Source organism: Cygnus atratus, chromosome 14 (genome assembly GCF_013377495.2).
Source record: "Cygnus atratus isolate AKBS03 ecotype Queensland, Australia chromosome 14, CAtr_DNAZoo_HiC_assembly, whole genome shotgun sequence".
In the NCBI taxonomy this organism is placed as follows: domain Eukaryota; kingdom Metazoa; phylum Chordata; class Aves; order Anseriformes; family Anatidae; genus Cygnus; species Cygnus atratus.
The window spans coordinates 14,324,569-14,346,368 of NC_066375.1; the positions used below are offsets into that span (position 1 = coordinate 14,324,569).

General features: G+C 41.7%; 1 protein-coding gene and 1 long non-coding RNA gene across 2 annotated transcripts; one reads left to right on the plus strand and one right to left on the minus strand.

Moving 5' to 3' along the window:
- Window positions 1–639: 639 nt before the first annotated feature.
- Window positions 640–9,499, minus strand: LOC118256154 (kazal-type serine protease inhibitor domain-containing protein 1-like). The gene is made up of 4 exons (XM_035562896.2): window positions 9,018–9,499; window positions 3,599–3,759; window positions 1,849–1,993; window positions 640–988 (listed from the first exon to the last, which is right to left on the minus strand). Exons 1-4 carry the CDS (start codon window positions 9,472–9,474, stop codon window positions 858–860), a joined length of 894 nt encoding a protein of 297 aa, XP_035418789.1. The 5' UTR covers window positions 9,475–9,499; the 3' UTR covers window positions 640–857.
- LOC118256155 (uncharacterized) lies at window positions 8,260–21,557 on the plus strand. Its single transcript, XR_004781156.2, has 4 exons — window positions 8,260–8,392; window positions 12,752–12,912; window positions 13,954–14,065; window positions 21,155–21,557. It is a non-coding gene; the product is annotated as an uncharacterized LOC118256155 (long non-coding RNA).
- Window positions 21,558–21,800: the final 243 nt, after the last annotated feature.

Consider the following 21,800-nt stretch of genomic DNA (forward strand, 5'->3'; position numbering starts at 1 on the left):
TCTCCGTGTGTTTGAAAGGTATGCACTGAGCTATGGAACAGCCATCTTCCATAAACTGCAGTCATTCCCCCCTCTTCAGAACATAAATAGCAATCCCAACTCTTAAACTGTTGCCTAGGCCTGTGGGAGGGAGCTGATGCTGGTAGGAGTAGCTCAAGAACTGTTACAAAAAGAAGTCAAAGGGTGTGCTTGTCTGCTTGGATGCACAAGAAATCTTTTCTGGGTATTACAAGTAAAACAGCATTCACTTGCTTAAGATTGTGATTCAAGTTTCTATTAAAAGTAGACAAAATAGCCCCCCAAAAGATAAGTAATTCACCCATGGTGAGACTAAATAAGGAAAACTTCAAATGAGAAGAAAAATCTTGCTGAAACTTATGAGAAAATAAGAACTAAGAAGATTAAAGACTCTTTTCAACCTTCAGACCTAGGCTTGTTGCCGTGTGAACAACCTCTTGATATTTCTCAGTACATTAAAAAAATAGAAATTGATACATAGTGAAAATTTTGTTTAACTAATGACATTTTTGGTAGACAAATTAGAATGATTTAAAGAAATTGTAGAATGATAGACATTTAAAAATAATATAAATTTTGGTCATTTCAGGATACTCAATAGACAAGTACACATTTGAGAATTTTATTTAACAGTTTAAATGTATGAACTTACAACTGTTCTTATTTCTAGTAAGTAACATGATACACTTCAGCCAAAGCTGAACTCCAGGCAGGTGGGATACACGAGTGAGTGTGTGTGTTATCAGAGGAGCCATTGCCAGCACAGAGAATACTAGTAAATATAACATTGTGAAAAGTATTGGACAATATCTGTATAAAAATTATTATTCAGAGTCGTTTCAATTTTCATAGTCCCCAGATTCATATTCTTCTTCATCCTCGTCATCCAAATGGTCATAGTAGTCCCCGTAGTCAGTGTCATAGCTTGCACTTCTACTGCCAGCAGTAAATGCAAATGCAGAAGGTGAACCTGCACAGCAAGACATAATTGAATCCAGATTAAATTAGCTGTAAACAGGAATGAAGAGGAGAGTACAGTTTTAGATAAGTACAGCAAGCTCAATATTTCTGAGTCCTTGTTAAGAACTATGCCTTCAATCATCTGCAAATCCTACAGACCCAAAAATACGAGCAGAGCTAATAAAGCTTTGAAAACCACTGGCAGGGTCAGTGACAAATGAAAAAGCCTTAACTTGGGAGGCAAATACAGACAGCGTCTGTATCCTGCATTTGCCAGCAAACCATCAAGTTCTCACTGGCATCAGAAAGATGTTAGCCTGTGGGACTGGGCCCAATGCAAACAATGTAAAGCTGTTTCTTATATCTTTCCGAATGCTATTGGTAAGGAACAACGGCTGTTGCCATCCTAACTTTTGGAAAAATAAGCAGATAAACAGAACTGCCGTAGTTTGAAGACTGCCTCAGATCCAGCAGTTGTTCTGGGTGCAGAGTTCCTAATAACATCAAAGGGCTTCTCTAGGAGGAAGATAGAATAATATGTTTCAGATCTGTGGCTATAATCCTCAGCTATTTTTCTGGAAGATGGTGTCATTTGCAGCAAAATATTATGATATTAACATGTCAGTATTTTTCTCTTCCAGAATTCATAGGCACTTCTGAATTAAAAATACCTAGAACTGAATCTCTTCCAAAGGATAACGTAAAAGAAAAGCAGACAGAAAAGTTAAAATATGGAAATCTCTAGGTCATTTCTCATATCCTTAATTTGCATTTGCATTCTGACAAACCCATACCCTTTGCAGGCTGCTTGTCTTTCTTAAACATTTTATATTCTTCACATCCAAATAAAAAAAACAAAACACAATATACCATCAATGACTTTCAATCTTGCAGAGGCATATGTTGCACCATACTTATTTTTGGTATGGCAGATGTAGATGCCTTCATCTGATTTTTTGAGGCCTTGAATCTGCAGCCAGCCTGTCACACCATATTTCTGAGGTCCACCTCTTGCCTTTTAGAAGAGAAAGAAATAGTGAAGTAGCTAGGAGACGTGATAATAGTTTTCAAAATAATTGTGTCCAGATTTAAACATTGTTCCAAACTTTGCTTTTGTTTAACATGCACTGCTATCATGCTTTGATTCTCTGTTTGATTCTGCTGCCATATATTTTAATTTCCTACTTTCTCTGTGACTCTTAGTTCATGCTTCCCCTGCTCAGATCTTTAAACTTTAGTGCCCTTCACAGGGCTCTAATTCCTGGTCCTTTTGATGCTTCTGCTTCCCAGCAGTCCTCATGCTTCTTGTCCTGGCACCACTTCTTGCTGCTGCTTCAAAGCACTGCCACTTGTTCTGGAGCTCATTAATTTCTTCAGGATGAGAGTGGCGTTTGAGCCTGAGCCAAGGGGCCTGACCAAGCTGACACTCAGCATCCAAGTTTTAACAGACAGAGCATGAGTTTTCACAGTTTGTGACAATCAGTTTCAACTGGCTCGTGCCAAAGCCTCTTAATGGGGGGAGCTTTGTTTTCCAAACAAATAATACAAATACAAAACAGGTAACAAGTGTTGATAGAGATGCTGTCGTGCTCACTCTAACCTAATGAGACAAGTTAACAAGGTTCGGTTTAGGCTCTGAATTGACCAGTGTTCGGATGGGGCTCCATGCACCGGTGTTTCTAGGTCCACTAATTCCACATATATTCATGCTCTGTTTGCATGGATCTGGATACATTTCTAAATAATTTAGATACTTAGTACTATAATAAGGTATTTCTGTGCTTTTTCTGTCTATGTTTTTTTCGGGTTGTGTCCCATGTCCATTGGATCTTTTAGCTTTTCTGTGTATCCAGAAAGCTAGATTTGCCATTCACTTCCCTGGCACACAGTCTGCTCGTGTTCTTTTGCCCACCAGAGGAGGCATGCTGATACGGCCTTCAGCCTTACTGCAGTCTGCCAGTACATCTGGCTTTGTTAGCTCTTCTCCCCAGAATGCTATTTCCATTTAAAAAAATTAGCATTTTGATTTAATTTTAGCTCAAACTTTCAGGCTATCTCTGCATTTGCTCAAAGCCCTATCTAATGCCATTCTACTACTTCCCCTCAGATTAAAACACAGCATCCTCCATAAAATGAGCACATTTCTTTGTTTGCTTTTCGAACACGTCAAGGACTGAACCCAAATGGCAGGTCTCCAGAAACAGCATCTTGCAGAGGAGAAGTTGAGGTATCTGCCAGAATTATGCTTCGGCATCAAGAATAGAAAAACAATTGCCAACAGCCATCCTTCCCACAATGCACCTTCTTTTAGGTAGTAGCTTAAACATTTCTATTTTTATATCGATTCATTCTTTTCCAGAACGATTCCTATGTAAGGAGAATCTTGCATCTTTTCTTTCCCTGAAGATGGATGGATGGTACCCCTCCTGTTATTCCTTCTGCTTGGACTGCCACAGCAATGATCCCTGCACTCACCAAAGTCAGAATTCTTTACATAATCATAGGGCCCCTGTAGGATTTCTATTTATTACAACAGTACTGTATCCTGTAGGAGCAATTCACTGCTTAGCACCCCTACTCCTCATTCCAAACCATAAGACATGGTAAATGCAAGTTTTACCTGTACTGAGATATGGGCATCATCTCCTGGCAGAAACATTTTATTCCCCTTTTTTTTCCATTCAAGGTGTGGCATAGGATAGGCTGACACCTCACAGCCAAAAATGACATCATTGCCTGTGAAATTCTGGACGTCCTGGGGTGGCATAGAAATCACAGGAGCTGCAAAGACCCAACAGAGTACTGGTTTAGAAGACAGTGAACAGCATAAACACAAAAGCGTATAACATAAATTTGTGTTTTACATGATAAAACTAATTCTCATGTTTTCAGTCTTGCGCATTATGAGGAGCCACATGATTCTGAGCAGCTTTTAAAACTCAGAAAACTGTGTCCCATTAAGGGTGAACAGGTATTTTAAAGACACGTCTTTCAAAGTACCTGCCTGTCCTTTCTCTATGCACACGATCGTGAAACTTAAGCTGAACTTAAGTGTAGTTTGTGTCCCATGTGCTGTCATCGTGGGCTAGACCCGAGGCCCATCGTTTTAGCAGCCAGTACTTTAGCAGCCAGACCTTCAGAGGAAAGTACAAGAAGTTCTGTAGCAGCCCATCACAGAACAACTTGATCACGGACAGTAGTACTTCATTTCTGTTACGTTTTGATTAGCTTAAAAGCTAAAATGCTGAGATCGCTAGCTTATCAAAAATTGTCTTCTGGATACCTCATTGCCTTCAACTTGCTAAAGTCTTGTTTCTCTCCATAACCTATGGAGCGCATCGCAGCAAGTTACAGAATAACAGTGTTAATAGGTTTCACATTTATCCTCACTTGCTATCAATTTCGTCTGATGTTCTTGTGTTAGGAGACGTGAGCAACAGTAGTAATCCAGTTACTTTATAAGTGCTTATGTTTATTATAATTATCAGATTACCACGTACTTGTTTACTGTTATTCTTTTACCTTCGACCTCCTTCTCCATTTATTGTCTCTGAATGATTCTCTTCCACTTTTTCCCAAATAAAAAGCTGACATTAACCACGAGAGGGAGCCAGACCAGGGATTTGCAGACATTAAATAAAAAAAAACCTATCATCTGATGCGCTCGGACTTTTATTTAATTATTGCTTTTATTTTTGTACATATCCCAGATAATTAGAAATAGAAAATTCTAGTAAATAATTAATATACTTTGACTCAAAATATTTGAATCAATGTGTACAGTATTTATGCTTCAGCATCTGAAATTGTAACATCCTGTTCCACGTTTTCAAGCAATGTTTCTTATATCTGTGTCAGTTTTTAAGAATTGATAACTGCAGAAAATATCAAATATATTCTACCAAAATTACTTGAAAAGCAATTATAAAGGAAAATATCAATTTCCCCTTTTGTTAATTCCTCATTAAACACTGCCAGTACTCTTCAAAAGTAAGGTTTTCAAATTTATTAGCCCTTAAATGCTTGTTCTTTCATGAGAACGGTACATTCAGAACCTCTATATCATTGCAAAAATCTCATGTTCAAGTCAGGATTGCCTGAGTATCTTGGATGAGAATTTTTTTGCCTATGAACACAGGGTCTGACATCAGAACACACTTTGAAATATTAAAACTCAGTGCAACCGCACTGCTTTTAATGATGTGTCCACTGTAGTTAAGCTTCAGGTGTAAGAAAGAAAGCCAAACGTTACATTGACTCACATTAGTTCTTTAAATTGTTTCTGTACAGAGGCAACATACAAACTTGCTCACAGGCAGATGTTGACTGGTTAGTACCTTTGTTCTGGCACAAGGGCCTGTGTCCTGTGACAATACTGACAAGACCCAGGTATTCCCAAGAGCAGAGCCCTGCCTGTGTGCCAGGCAGGGCTCAGCCACGCGAGGCTGCGGGCTCTGCCTTCACGACACCACATAAACACATCCTTAGCCTCCAGGACACGAGGATCTCAATTACGAATCTACCTTACAGACATGAGAAGTTTGACTAGCACTGTTTACCGTGCACAGATACTACTTCCATGCTAGAAACAGCCATTTCTTCAGTAACTGTGAGCAGAGTCCATTTGGTAGCTCGGATGGAAACGTCTAAATATGGCCCAGGTCTCACCCAGCTGAGTACCTCTAAACAAGTACTTAAGGCTTTGCTGGACCTGGGCTCACAAGGACTGGCTTCACCTGAGATCAAACCTGCAGCAAGAAGGAAAGATCACAATTTTGACCAAACTAAACTGCCTTTTCTGAATCTGAATGCACAATGAATACTTGCATTATCTACACAAACTTGAAGTACCTCCAGAAATAAAAAAAATTATCTTACAACACCATTTTGCTGTATGTCGATGCAGAAAAATGAAGTCACGATTTAATATTTTAACAGCAATGTACAAACTTCATTTATGAACGTTGCAGAATTTGTGTTCAGCCAGATTCTCCCATGCATATCTGTGTGTTTGGTTTTGTTTGTTTGGTTGGTTTTGTTTTTTAAAATTGTCTCTTTAAAAACAGGTCTTTACTGGAATGATTAACCAGTCATTTTGATTCCTGGAGCAGATAATCTTTTCTTGATAATTATAGACAGCATTCTGATGCCTCAGTGTCTGGAGGTGAATGCGCTGTAGTTGTGCCTTGCCTTTTATAATTCTGTTCACGAACTGTCCTCCTCTGTTACAGAAAACATAAACCAGAAGCCAGGAAATCAAAATTCTGTTTCACCTTTCATAATTGACTTTAACCCAATACCATTACAGAATAAATCATTATATAGTACCAATTTTTTGTTTCTTAACTCATTCATTTTTGCTAATCTGTCTGATTTGATGAAAATGGCAGGAAATTTGGCAGATTCGGGTTTTTGTTGTTTTTTTTTTTTTTTTACTCTATCTAAACTTTAAATAATTACATTTAATTTCAAAGAGCAGCACTGCTACTTCTGTTACTTCATTAAATCATCAGCAGTAAAGCTTTGAATGGGGATAGACTATGCGTGGAGAATCTGTTTATACTCACTGTACTTAGTAACCTTGGTAAATTATTAGATAAACTGATCAAAACTAACATTTAGGAAGGGAAGGGCTTTTTTCAGGGTTACTTTAGGGAGCTAAGCCTTTTTCTTCCCTTTTTTTCTGGCGATAGACGAAAGATAAAAGGCTGTGCTCTTCTGATGAAAGGAGTTTATTGTTATTTATTTATTCATTGGTTGCTGTATACAATTAATCCTTTTGGCATCAATAGGAAACAGCAGATGCTTTGAAGGAGAAATAGCAAAACAAAGTACTTGGAGTTGACTGAAGGTTATATTTATAGATTGGTACCAAAACCCCACAGTGTTTGGTGTTTGTTTCTCATGCAAATCGGAGTCAGTGGAAAGCGAGTGCCATGGTGAGGTTGCTGGTCTTGGAGCCAGACTCCCTGTTGCCTTTTGTCATCAGCTGCAGCCATGAAAAAAGAGAGTCTGAATCACAGCGCACTCTCACATGCCCACTGCTGCTTCAGAGAGCTGCCGTGAAGGAGGGGCTTACTGGTAGACTCCTGCGGGGGACCAAAGCATCGTGCCCCCATGGTAGTATCTCTATATCTCCTTCTGGGTCTAAAACAGAGCCTACAAAACGTGGTCAGCAGCTGCTCAGAGAAGTTGAGAAGAGGGACGCTTCTCCCTGACCCCAACGAGCCCAGCACCCACCTCAGGCTCAAATGTGCTGCTGCAGCTGGGCTCACGCACCATCTGCGTGCTCTTCTCTGCAACAGCCAAGGTGACAGGCCCTCATTTTTCTTCACTAAACTCTGCACAGCAGTGAGATGGCTGTGAGCTTATCCCCACGCCTCTGTGCAATTCAGCAAGCTGAGTCATACCAAGAAATTCCTCTGTTCCTGGAGAGAGGGGCCAGCCTTTCTGGGGACCAAGGGAAGCAGTGGGAAAACACTGGGGGTGATGCCTGCATGCAGAAGAGCTGAGCTTGTTCCTCTTGCTTGATGAGCAGTGTTACGCACCTCAGAGGTAGCTCCAAGGCCAAATTAATGCTTTTTGGCCAGGTCTGTTTAATTAATTAGAGCAAATCATTGCTTTAAGCCTGTGTGCCAGAACAGCAACCTTCTCTGCTGCAAAGGTAACTCTGCTACTTGAATGGCACTTCAACTGAAATCTCCCTGAAAGGGTTACCTTGCAAGAACTAGTGCTACTTTCATGCCAAATAAGAGAAACTACCCAAGGGCAAACAGGCTTTCAATCATACCACGAGCTGGTGTGCAGTGAGTTTTCTGAATGTCTCTTTACTGACAAGCCTCACTTCCCAGCTTAATGCCCTAATGGCAAATACGGGATTCTTCAATGGATGTTTCTTTTGGAACTAGAAAAAGAGGAAAGAAGTCTGGTATTAGCTGCTCATCACTCTTCCTTTTAAGTATTCAATGTCCAGCGTTCATTCAATATAAAAGCACAGCATATGGTCTAAATTGGAGGCAACAGACTGCTAGCAAGGAGTGAGTGAAATGGACCTGAGTTACTCTCATACATGGACCTTTGCCAGAGATGCAAGTTTGGATTCCCACAACTGTGAGCCATTTGTGACTCAGAAACCTCTTCTACTGATTTCATATGAGAAAATATTTCATGAACTTCCTTTTTTTCTTTTTAAAAGAAAAAAGATTTCTCATTTGAAAAACAAACAGCCACTAAACTGTTCACTTTTTCCTTTTCATTTTATGTTTATCTGACTTAGGTGAAAGGTACCCAGGAGTAAGGACCTGTAATAATGTGAAGAATGAGAACAGCATATGAGCAGCAGACAGCATTCCCCTCTACAACCCGGCTAAGAATCCTTCCGCTAGCAATCATCGCAGAGAAATATTCATGCTCTGTAAGTGTCTTTAGGGAAATTGTTTGTTTGATTTTGTTCTAATATATGGATTTCCATTTCATAGGAACCTAGATTTTATGATGATTCCTTAATTAGATTATTTTGGACATTTTTGTTAAAACAATAGACCTACTAATTAAGCCCTATCTTCTTTTTCCTCTACTTCACTAATTACTAGATACATATACAGATAGGTACATACATGCATGCGTGTACATACATGCACATGAGTAAGGTCTGCTTTGCAATCACCACTTTAATATCAGATCAGTCTTCATATAATAATAATTATTTGTCCAGTACTCCCAGACTTTCCAACTCTTCATCCACTCCCAACTACACACACAATTTTTGTAAAAAATATTCTCTGCTCTTTTAAAGCAGATTTAGTCTCTTTGTATTGTACTGGTTGCCATGTGATATAAAATCCACTGGGTTAATACAGAGGCTTATAACTTACAAGTATTAGCTACTGACCCACATTTTCCACAAAGTAGTACTGCAACAACATAATTAGAACAAAAATGCAGCATTTGCTCAACGAAGTTAAGGCTAGAGCATCCAATAACATATCTAAAAATCGGAATGAGGTTTTTTAGTTTGAAAGTGACTCTGTACAGGTTACCTGATTCACAGGGTCCTTTATGTTTCATGCTGATATTTCTCTTAGTTGCATAAGCCTTGTTGAATTGACAGATGTTCTCATAGGTTTTCCCTTCGGGTCCGCAGATGCTCTCTTGAGACTTGCACACACACTGGGGTTCAGGGACTTCACCAAACCTGGCTTCATCAGCATCCAACCTGCACTCGAGGTTGTCCCCGCATTGCCCATAAAAATGATTACCCTGGTCCAAGTCACAGATCTGACCTTCCACGTTTCCACATTCAGGACAGCAGCCACAACGGTCCAGTACAGTCCCGGCTGGACAGTCGTTAGGCTCAGAGCAAAGTGCCAACTCACATTTTCCGCAATCATCTCCTTCCCTTAAGAGCCTCCACCAGCCTCGATGGTACAAGGCAGGGAAACCGTGAGAAACCTGCACCAGTACTACCAGCACTGCTGTAACCACCGGGGGCTTCATCTTGAGAATGTAACAAACAAGCAGAAAAGGTCCTTGGAGTAAAGCCAGGAAAAAAAAAAAAGAGCTCGTGAGAGAAAAACGTCACAATCCTTTTTTGTTGTAGAATATAAATTCTACTGCAAACACAGGCTTTAAGAAGAAATTAGCATCAGATTCCTAATCTGGAACTGATAATAAAAATGCATACAAACCCACCAGCTTTTCTCTAATGCAGTTTGGAATGTGAGTATTGCTTGCACAGAAACCAAACTGCCCCTTCTGACAGCTCTCTGAAAAGCTGTTTGCTCAGTGTCTCCTTGAGCCAAATTTGCAAAGCGTTGCTCTACTGAAACAACATTATATTGCAGCTATTGTACAAAGGGGAACAGAGAAAGTTAGTGCAAAATGAACAAATTAACTGATAAGAGGATTTTTTAATTATCATTTTGCTCATCAGTTGACAGAGGTCACAAAAAAAAAGATAAACATGGGTAGAAAGTAACACCTAATTTACCAGCGCTCTAGAGCTGAGCTAGTACTGGAACAAGGTTTAAAACCAAATTTCATCCATTATTGATCTTACGAAGGGGTTTCTGAATTAACAATTTACTTACAGGCTCTTTACAAGCAAGGGACAATCCAGGACAGCTGAAACTGACTTTGAAGTCTTGGATTTAAGAGGAGGGGTGTCTAGATCCATTAAAGAACTCATTGTTCTCTGTCCAGTTAGGTTCTTTTGAGCATTTATGGGTGCCTGTGGTTTGCAACCCAAAATAATGTGGGCCACATGTTTGGCTCTCAAAACAAAGTGAGAATGATTTAGAACATACGCCAACATAAACAAGCCACTGCAGCATCTTCAGACACACTAGAAGGAGGCTTTGCTAAAGTTAGATGCATCATTTATCTTTTCAGAGCACTTTTCTACCTCTGTTTCTTAAGATGTGCTTACACTGAATTACAAAGGAGGATGAAAGAAGTGACAGTTACTTTTGCTCCACTTTTTCCTTGCCTAAATTTCCATCAGTTTAGGGATAGGGACCCGCAGAGCCGTTTCTAGCCAGGTGTTGTGCTTGTCTCATACCATAAAGCTTCCCTCCCTCCCGGTCCTGAGAGATGGCTCATCAACAGACCAGAGCCCTCAGTTACCATTGTTCAGACCATGTGAGTTCAGTGCAGATGCATCTTACTGTCAGAGGTAGAGGTGAAGCATACCGGACTTATGGAACCTGCAAACATGGCTACAGAGCACAGGTCAAGAATGGCCCCTCCCTACAAATATGCCATCTTTGTGTGCTTGTTATCTAAAATCACATTTTCAAGATACACGCATATGACTGAGACAGTTTAGTGAAAAAAGACTAAGAGAAATCACACGTGTACCTACTTGTCCTAAATATACACTAGTAGCTTCTTCTGCTCCTTTTGTATCCATGGTTTACTGAAGCACCGTGAAGGATGCATTTTGTTGTACCCCCATTTACATCCTCTGGTCACATCCATTAAGACAAATCTCATGGGAACATGTGTTTACTTTCCATCCTGAACATATTTATGGCTTTTCCCAAGTTTAGCTTCATATCTTCTGCACCAACTGAGCTTGCCTGAAGTGAAATAGGCTGGTTCAAGATCACTTCCTCCTACTGAACTGCATATAATGCAATTTCCCTCTGACCTCCATTGGTGGAGCACTTCTTAAAGCCATCCTAGAGAGACCTACAGGACCTTTCTCATTGCTGAGTGATGGCTGGACTAATTCATTTTCTGTACTGCATGCTGGCTTTGAACACAGAATCAGACTCTAAAGGAGTACATTATGTGTGTAATTGATGCTTTTAACATTCAGAGTCAGACAAAAAGTAACCAATGAATTTAATGGGAGATCGATTTCTTGTCCCACCTTCTTATGCTTTTTAATGTGTTTTATTTCACACTTCCTCATCAAATTCTAATCAGACATTTAGTTTTTCATTATAGAATCTACTCAGCACTATCTATTTTATTGTGTCTACAGCTGTAGGGGATGAGTATCTAAAGGATAAAGATTTGCTGAGGCCCATATGAAGTAAAAAATGTTTGTAGTGGTGAAAACATATATACAAAGTGGAGCCAAAGCTAGGAGGGGCTTCAGGCCAGCACTACTTCCTGCATCCTGACATTAAGGAAACCCATCATAAATTTCCTAGAAAACATTTTTTACATTTATCTGGGTAATGTAATCTGAGTTCTTGATGGATTTAGCCTACAAATTAAGAACTGGGCATAGGTGTGGTCTCATTTGAACAGCTGCCACTTGGTAGGTGATCTACAGCTGAAGGTTATTTTGGCCACTGATAACTGAGCTCACCTGGAACAAGTTGGGGCGGGGGGGGGGGGGGGTGTAAAGCAATATGGTGCAACAGAGTGTTGTGGTTTAGCCCGGCTGGCAGCCAAACACCACACAGCCGTTCGCTCACCCTCCCCCCTCCCTCTCCGGGATGGGGGAGAGAAACGGGAAAGTGAAGCCTGTGAGTTGAGATAAAGACAGTTTATTAAGACAGGAAAAAATAATAACAATAATAATAATAATAATAATAGTATTAATAGTAATAATGTGTACGAAATAAGTGATGCACAATGCAATCGCTCACCACCCGTTGACCGATGCCCAGCCTATCCCCGAGCAGCCGGCCCCCCCACCCCGGCTAGCCACCCCTATATATTGTTCAGCATGACGTCAGATGGTATGGAATACCCCTTTGGCCAGTTTGGGTCAGCTGTCCTGGGTCTGTCCCCTCCCAGCTCCTGCTGCACCCCCAGCCTGCTCGCTAGCAGGACAGAGCGAGAAGCTGAAAAGTCCTTGGCTTGGTGTAAGCACTGCTCTACAACAATTAAAACATCAGCATGTTATCAGCGCTCTTCTCATCCTAATCCAAAACATAGCACCCTGCCAGCTACTAGGAGGAAAATTAACTCTGTCCTACCTGAAACCAGGACACAGAGGGAATGGACACCTGCCCCAAATGTCTTCTGTAAGCAGTGGCAGTTATGATGAGCTGAAAAAAACATTTCTGTAACTCTCTATACAGGATGGATATGTGGCAGTACAGGAAAAGGTGGGAGCAAGGAAAAAGAGTGCAACTGGGTTTGAAGAGGCATATCTGAAGGGACTTTTCCACCTGGTTCAGTAATAAGATGCATTATTTCAGTATCTTTGTATTCCCTGAAGCTTTCTTTGGTGGGTTAGGTGAAAAAAGCGTTGATTTTTTTCCCCACAAATCCTGATTTATTTTCAATCTAAATTACTCCCTGGCTCCAGAAAGAAACACAAGTGGCAATAGATTAACATTGCTGGTGGAACAGCAAAACAAGCACAGAAGCACACCGTCTCCTTTTTGGACACCATCCCCCAAATGCTGCCTGGAGAGCTGACGAGCAGTGCACCTGAGGCCAGCATGACCCCTCTGGTGAGGGGAGGAGGTGAGCAGCTGCGGTGCATGAGGGGAGCTCTCTACCATCAGCTGTGAAATAAGAATGGTTTGGTGAACAACTTTGTTAACAGCGGGTTGAACAAAATTACTGTTCCCTCAGTCTCAACAGGCAGGGTAGTGCTGAGCATGCAACATACTTTTTCTGGCCTTTTTCCTGGTGTTTCTGTGTGGCATGGTAAGTAGAAGTTCTGCCTTCCCCCTATGGAAGAGGCAATGGGCAGTGAAGAGGCCTAGTAAAACAGCCCAACTCTTTCCATACCCTCAAACTTCATCCTGTACCAGGACATGAGAAAGGTCTTGCAAAATAACTCCTGTAAGTGAATTGTTAAGGAAATTGTATTCCTATTCATTTCCTGCTTTCTTCTCGGGGCCGGTGTTATGCTAAGCTGCTGAGTTGTATTGCATTATTCTGATTTGCATGGTAATAGATAAGGTACGTGGCTGATGCAATTTGAAATCCTGTTGCTAGTGATTCCTGAGGTACTGCTTTTTCAGATGAAGTATGTTTCAGGTCTTCATTCTGTATTTGTGTCAGGAGAAGTTTTACTTAAGTAAGGTTTTCTGAGTCTGGCTCCTATCAGGCTCAGACCTGGTTTCTGCACAGATACACAAGAGCTCTGCAAGGAGTAATGACAAAACAAGAAGTTTTGAAGTTTCCCTTCTATCTCCTCAGTCCTGCAGTGGTTTGTTTTGTCGAGTGGGTGGAGTTAAGAAACATTACTGTTGAGTCTCTTAGGTTATACTAAGTACCTGTTCTTGAGGTTCCTTTAGAGAGAGTAAATCTTAGCTGACTCAATATGTTTCCATCCAAGAAACCGTATATTCTATTACATGCACACGCACACAAAAGAAGCATTAAAGAAAACTGATGTTCAGCCCATTCTGCTGGGTAATGGCAGAGAGCAGGTAGCCAAGCCCATTGTGTATAAGTCCTATAAAGCATTACCTGATACTATACCAACCTCTTAGGATAATTTTTCTCCCACAGTATCAAGAATTGAGCTTCATTATTTGTTTTTGTAAAAATAAGGGGCAAATGGTGGAAACTAATGACCGAAGAGGCAGAAGTGTTTGGATGCCATTCGTGGGTTTACATCAGAAGTGCTGACCAGCAGTGGCATGGGCAATCCTGGAATCTCCAAGTATGTTCTTTTTTGGTGCCAATCATATTTGCTGACACATTGCTTTCATGAATCTCATCATTAGTGCTGTAAGCACATGAAGTATAGGTTAATTCTACTGTAACATCATTATTAAATCCATTAGTCAAGGGCAGGAGATCCGTAATTAACTTATTCTCCAGCATCAAGTAAATGATTCTACTGTGAGCTTTAAGAAAGCAATTGTTCACTAATATGCAAAATACAGTGGGGCTATTAGACTATAAGGCTGTGTAATTGTATAATTAAATTATAAATTTTGCATATTTTAATAATGTAACGTATATATTTTAATTATTTTCTTTGCAAGGTTAAAATGGGAATCATTATTTTTATTTTAATTTATTTATTTTTTAATTCTTACATCTCAGTTACCAAAAAAGAAAAAAAATGAACGTCTCCTTCCTGAAGGCCGATTATTTTCATCGAAGGCTTTGGCTAGGCTTTTGTTGACTCATGCTAGACCTATCTGTAGCAGTAGCTGCCTACAGATTCTTTGCTGTTTCATGTTTCAGCATCATCATTGTTGGTGACTGTAGGCATTCAAAGTTCAACTTGCAGTGACAAAAAGAAAGGCCTGCTAGCACTGTTCTAGTACAAAATGCTCGGGTTTGATTAATATAGCCTTATTGACTCCTTTTCACACAAATAAGTCTGAAAAATCCTTTACACAAGTTAATTTTCCTTCCAGATATTTCAAGGATTCAGGTCTACCTCACTTCTCTGCTATGCTTTAAGAAAACCAAACTTCTGAAAGCTTTGCAGGTTTGCTAAGAAACAGCCGAGCCTCCTGTCCTATAACAGGAAAGGGATAAGGAAACATTTAGGGAATCAGCAGTAGGCAATCAAGCATTTTTCTAAAGCCATTCTTTTGAAAAGTGAGTTGTAGTGAGGAAACCTGCACATGAAGTATCATAAGAGCATTTCCCCGTGTTTCTTGCCCACATTTCCAGCCCTGCAAATCTTAGTGGTTTGTTTTAATCTTTCTCCAGTTGCTTTAATCACAAATAAAAGATAGAAGCTATAGCCAGCGCCATTCCTCTCCCTCTTGAAGGAGAGTGGCAGGCACAAAGGTTTGCCCACCTTAATCTTAGGGCTAAAAGAAAAGCCTCCACGTTTTGTACAGACCTCAGTGTTTTCACTGTTTTCAGGTGTCAAGTTTTATTGCAGCAGATGCTGCAGTTCAGTATGGAGTTCAACTTGTGCATCAAAGGCAGGTGCTGTCAACATCAACAGGGAGACAGTAGGGCTATCAGGCACAGTGGAGCTTCAGAGACACCAGAAAACCTACCAACCCTCTCCACACAAAGGCAGACAAAATAGAAGAGCACAAGAAAGACACATCTTAAACACCCTGCCAGCTGCAGGCCTGGGGACAGCAGTGGGGCAATGGGCAGGGGGCCCTTGAGGCAGCGAGCAGGGAGGGTGGGAGGTAGAGGTGAGGCCCTGGTAAGCCCAGCCTGTCCCAGGACTTACCCCTGTCACCTGGGAAAGGCGGTCTCTGTGTGAGCCCTCTGCTCTTCTCACCTGCCTCGGCTGCAGCTCCTACCTTCAGCAGGGTGTTTGAAGACTAGCATGGTGCTTATCACTGACCTGCAATGAACGTGCTCCAGGCAGTTGGAGAGGGACTGGAAGGAAAAAACAAACAAACATGGTGTTGGCCCTAGGCAATATTTTGAGGTGCTTTATCCTAACGAAGACTAGAAAAGTAGTATTAGCTGTGACCAGTGGCCACTGAGGGACAGCTGTGTTTGTGCATACCTGTCCATCTGTTTCCCACCAGAGAGACAGTGAGGGGATGCACAGGCAGCCTGAAGCCCAGAGATGACACTGGTGATGCTAAGTTGCCTGTGCCAGAAAAGCTCTTTAAAAGAGCAAGCCACAGTGTTTGCTGGGAAAGTCTAATAGAGAGGGAGCTCTCTGGAACTTGCAGAAGTGAATACGGAGTTATTTTCCTTGGCAGCCTTAATGTTGATGGATAGAACAGTTTGCCTTGTCCAGTTTATATAAGAGCAGCTGATACAAAATTACTTTATAGCTGGATATTTATGAGAAGTTTCATTTCAAATAATACAGCCTTTGCCTCTGGCGATGCTGTGGTTTAGCCCTGTTATTACTGGGAACTAAATCTTTAGGATATTCTAACTATAACTGCAGGGCCTGTTTGATCTGCCCAGCAAAGTTAATATTTCCAAAGCAACGGAAACTTTATAATGGAAAGTCTCATTAGCAAAAACTACCTGTCCCTAAAAGCAGCCAGGAAATCAGGCACAGAGAGGGAACTTCAGGGATTTTTCTTTCAGCTTCAGAAGGGATGTGCAGGTTGTGTGTGAGGAGGGGAGGCTTTGCTGGGGCTTTGATCTGGGGCAGCGTGGGCACCTGTGAAGTAGGTAGGCAGCAGCAGAAGGTAAGGTGTGGGAGATGACAGGAGGAGGCTTTGGTGTGAGTAAGCACAGAAAGCAAAGCCTGCGACGAGCTCAGAAGGGGCAGCACTTACCACAGGGAAGAAGGTCTGGGAGCACAGGCATTGCCCCTTGCTGCTCGATTCCTGCTGTGCTCAGGACTCTGCATTGTCTACTGACCCACAGGTCTGATGCACTGTATGGCTGGCTTGCTCTTCTCCCTTCTTCCACAGATCAGTCCTCGTCTAGTTTCTCTCCTGGACTGCTGCGTAGTGAGTTCCTAGAAAGCAAGACCCCTCGGGGAGTCATTACATGGAGATCAGTAGTGCTGGGAGCCACAAACAAAGCACTAACGCTTAGAGTCAGGGCCAAACCGAAGGCCTCCCTTCCCCAGAATCTGAACAGCAGCCAGATAAAGCCCACGTGTGTTGTAAACCCAAGAAGGGAAGTGCAGATGGGAAGAATTTGGTCTCAACCTTTCTAGCAAGGCCCTTCCTTCCTGCTGCTTCTCACTCGTCAGGAGTACCTGGGGAAATATTGCACCCTGCTGCATCTGCCCCAGCCACGCAGGCCTCAGGGACACTCACCTCAGAGGTTCTGCACCAGCACAGCCCCACAAAGGGCCCTTCATTAATGCTTACAGCCTCAGGGCCAGGCTGGAACAGGGCTCTGAGCTGGATTTGCCAACTCTTAGTAGTCCAGGGCTAGTCCTGGCCCCTTTACTTCTAGGGGTTGCAATAAGGTGGGTAGTTCATCCATGGTAGCTCTTAGCTTTGCATGTCTGTTCCTAACAAAAGGTATGAAAGCTGGGCAGAGTGTTAAGTGAGGGAATAGGAGTGAAAAACATGCATGAATTAAGAAGCATGGGTAAAAGCCCGAGTCCATTTAAATCAATAGCCAGACTCTCATTAACCTAAATGGGCTCAGGATTTTACCCAGCCCTTTTTGCTTAGCTGGCTTCCTGTTTGAGTTGGCAGGGCAAATGGTCTTTGTCCCTGTCCAGCGGGGCGTATGTCAGATTTATTTTTTTTTTTGGTCGAGGCTGATGAAACACTCTTAGAAGTCTCAGTTTGTTCTAGCCGCAGAGCAGCTAGAGATACTGAGCGCAAACATCTTGCAGGCACTGAAAGCCATAATGCTTTTGCATGAAATGCTGACCTACTTGTGCTAAAGGAGATGTCTGAGAGCACAAGCTCTGTCTTGAAGAGCTGGTCTGGTCTTACATTTGTGATTACATTTGATGACAACTGACACGAATCTAAATCTGCATTGAAGAGGCCTTCCTATAGGTGAACACTGGAGCTTATAGAAAATGCCAGTTTAACAGCATCCACTGATGCTGCAGAAGGGGATTGCTCATTGTATCAGTAGAGTGAAAAGGACAACGTCCTGTAAGACATGACTGCATAATTGTGACTGACTCCTCTCCTATACCACAGCACGATGGAAAGGCAGACCTGCTCCTTTACAGGCTTTAGAGCTAGGCTTTGTGGACTGCAGGGAAAGTCAAATGAAAACAGCAGGATATCTCCGGGGAAAGCTGAACTGGTAGTGCAAAACCAAACTTATTGTCTCCCTGGGGGGAGGAAAAAAATAAATCCTGATTTTTAAAAGACATTTCAGGTGGGTAAACTTAGTCCTACAGCAATGATCAGAGCCACCTGCATGGTCTGACCCTACCTTCAGAGCTTTAATTCCATGTTCTCTGAAGTTTGGGATTTGTTTTCTGGGTCTCTCAATGGAATAAAACATAATAGAACACTAAATTATTAAAAATCAGCATGTTTTATAATATAGTGGAACTAAAAAAAAACGTAGAAACAAGCGCAGGCCACTTCCCTCCAAATCCTTCCTCAAGTAGAGGTGCGAGTAAACAGAGGGCCTGTGCAGCGTGACTGACAATACAAGCCCACAACATGCTGGGAAATAAAGAGAGAAGGGCTGCTTCATGCGCCTCCAGCGGGGTGCGTTCCCAGTGCTGCCTCCAGACAGTGCAGCGCTCAGCAGACACAGCTGCACAGGGACCCAGCTGAAGTGCTGTCCCTGCAAAGGAAGGAGTCAGGACCTCAGCGCACCTTTGCTTGGGATCTGGGATCTCTCTGTGCAGTACGCTGGTGTCACACAAAGGCCCTCCTTTTGGGGGAAAAAGGGGAGGAAAAGTCCATTCATACCTAGAATTAATTTTGCTTTCTTTTTCTCAGCTCACAAATCATAACTCATCTGTTCATTTAGCTTATCAGCAGAGATGATCACCCAAATGTTAGCTGTGTGAATACTCTGAAAATAAGGATTTTTTGTTTGTAATTATATGTATCTGTATTACTCCAACCAAGAAAATTAGATGTAACACAGACTCGTGTGTCCAAACAAAGCAACTTGCAGTTCAATATTGAATTCTTTTGTTGAAGTGCTGACCTGAGCAAGTAAGACAATTAAAGTTCCAAAGCACAGAAACTTTCAGAAAAACTATAGTTTAGGACACAGATCTCAAAAGGAAAAGGAGAAAGAAAAATATATAAAATTATTTATTATTGATTGAGTACTCACCTCAGATAAACAAGAAGCCCATTGTCTGATCCCAAGTGTAATAACAGATCATAATTTAAAAATGCTTTTAGTCATCAATGAACAGAAAAGTTATTTCGGTGAGAACTTGGAGAACACCTGTGATAATTACCAACACTAAACAATCTTTACAAGGCAGGACTTTCTGGCTTGCTCTGTGTTGTAATGCTAAATGCTACAAGCAAATAAGAGTGATTTCTGCTACCAGTTCAATGTGTAGGTTTGAGATGGAATTAACATTTTAAAAATGCAAAGTATTCCTTGCAGCAGATGGTAGTGTTTGCATACACAAATAAATACCTTTTAGAAATCATAATGTAAACCACATGCTCTGAAACAATAGGATTCCTGAGCTGAACCCTTCATCTTCCTAAAAATGAAAAATAACACCCTCCGAGCTCAAGCTGGTGGCTGCTGCAGCACAGGACCTGCTTGCGCTGGGATGAAGTGGGTACAAGTGTCAGGGGAAAAAAACAAGGCTGGGGGACACGGAAGGAAGCAGGATGATGTTGGGATGTGCTAAAAGGCAATGCATATCTGTCACTCACTGTTACACTCAGACATCCTTGTGCTAGCTCTAGAGAAGGACTGCATAGTCTGTGATAGCCTGGGTTAGCCCTCTCCTCCGTAGTGCAGCAGCTTTATATTTTAAACTAGTAAATGAATCACCAAAATGCTTTATGCTGCCGTGGCCAGACTGCTTTTGGTCCGTGCTAGGTAGGGTAACTCTACGTAGCATATTACAAGGCTTTATGTTCCTCTGGGTTGCACCAGATACAGGTATTTGCATCACGTGAAAGCTCCTCACGTTACCCACATTGCCTGACTGCTGCTCACTATCCATCTGTGGTAATACACAAACATTTCTCTGCAAAGACTTAGAGTGCACACAAATGTTCTTACAAAGATTCTAGAAGTTGCAGCTGTAGGAAACGCATGCAAGGAAAGGTTACAGCAAACCAGGCCATCACAGTGAAGCAGAATCATCTCTAAAAATCAGGTCAGTCTTTTCTTCCATACATGTGCATTTGGTTAAGAGCACAAACAAACTGGCACTGTGGTGGAATAGTAAACATTAAGGGTGACTCTTGGGTCTTGTGGCCCTTCCAGAGCTGTGCTGCCAAGTTCCCTCAGTGCTGTAGGGCAGATGTGGTCAGGGGGAGGTGAAACATCTCTCAGCTGAGGAATGATCAGCCTGGAGCCCAGAGCTCTTTCAGAGCATGGGCTGCTGCTCAGAAATCCTTCCTGTTCCCTACACGGCATACACAAGACTGATGCCTGAGGCAAAACAGAGCCTGTGTGCAGCACTTACCTGCAGCTTTGCTCTCACCTGCAGTGTACCTGTTACACGCCAGTCCTTTGTGGAGAATTTCCAGTTCAATGCCTGTCAAGGTACCGGCTCTTATCTTTGCACACCAGCAACATAGAAACTGCTCTGTGCTCCACACCTTTCAGAACATGAGAATACCTTTTCTTGAATTTAGTGGTGCTAGACAACACCTGAAAGGGACAGGGTTATGCAGCGCATCATCCTGACCCCTTTGAAGAATGTATGTGGGCTCGTGATGCTCATCTGTCACTGCCCTCTGCCAGGCATGTGTGGGACCACAGCAACAGCAGTCATGGCACTGGGCTGCTCCAGGACACCAGTGAGGCTAAGCTGACTTGGTTCACTTGAGAACGTGTAATAGCAAAACTTAACTTTGGTCCCTCTGACATGCCTGATGTACCTGCAGTAGGACGGAGGCTTGCTTAGTTTGTCTTCTATTTTTGGTATCTGATCCTCACTGAGAATTGATTTGGCCACTGAAGTGGTCTCAGAACCACCAAGCGAAGATCTTGTGTTACAGCAGGACTATGTAAGGGAGACAGTCATGTAAAGTGTATTACTTACAAAGTGGTGAAGTCCATCACTAGCAGCAAAAATGATCTGTAAAAGCAAATAAATCAGGAGCCAACACTTTCTAGATATTAAAGGTTTCTGACGTTAGATAAAAACATCTTCCTCTGGCCACCCCAACTGTTCTTTAATAATAATACCCTAAGCTATCTGAAAAAAAATTCCTTCCCAAACCCTTTTCTCTCTCTCCCCTCCTTCTTGCAGTTACCAACGGCAGCAGACTGAGATGTCACTTTCCAGGGCAACATTTTGTTGCACAGACATGTAAGTCAGATCAAGTCCTGAGCAACCTCAAAGCCACTGAGGAATGAATGAATAAATAAATAAAGAAGCATCTAATGAAAGCAAGCATTGAGAGTGGCAACTCCTACCTGTTCTGCTACAAAAAAAAAATCCTTTTGTTAACATTAATATTTGGCAGCTGGTGTAGAACACACAAGGGCATTTTAGTTGGGTTTTAAAGAAAGAAATTGACACAGAAAGAAGGCAATGATTTTTTTAATAGAGGATCTCTCTGGGGGGTTTGTGTTCATATCACCAATATTCACTTTATTACATTTTATGGAATGGAGTTTAAATGCCAGTATATACAAGCCAACATTTCATTATTGGAGTTTGTGTTTATTCACTTGCCATTGTCAGTCCGTTCCCCTTTGTCTTTTTGTGCTGCTCTTTGTAAAATCTATGATTTATGAATATGTGGCTTAGATCCTTCACAATATAGTGTGTTGGAGTGGTTCAATAAAAAGTTATTAAAGTAAAAAAAAAAATCTATAGTTTGATGTGCTTTGCCCACCTTCTATAGCAAGTCCCACTGCATGTGTGAGGCTGTAACATGGACTACGTGCTG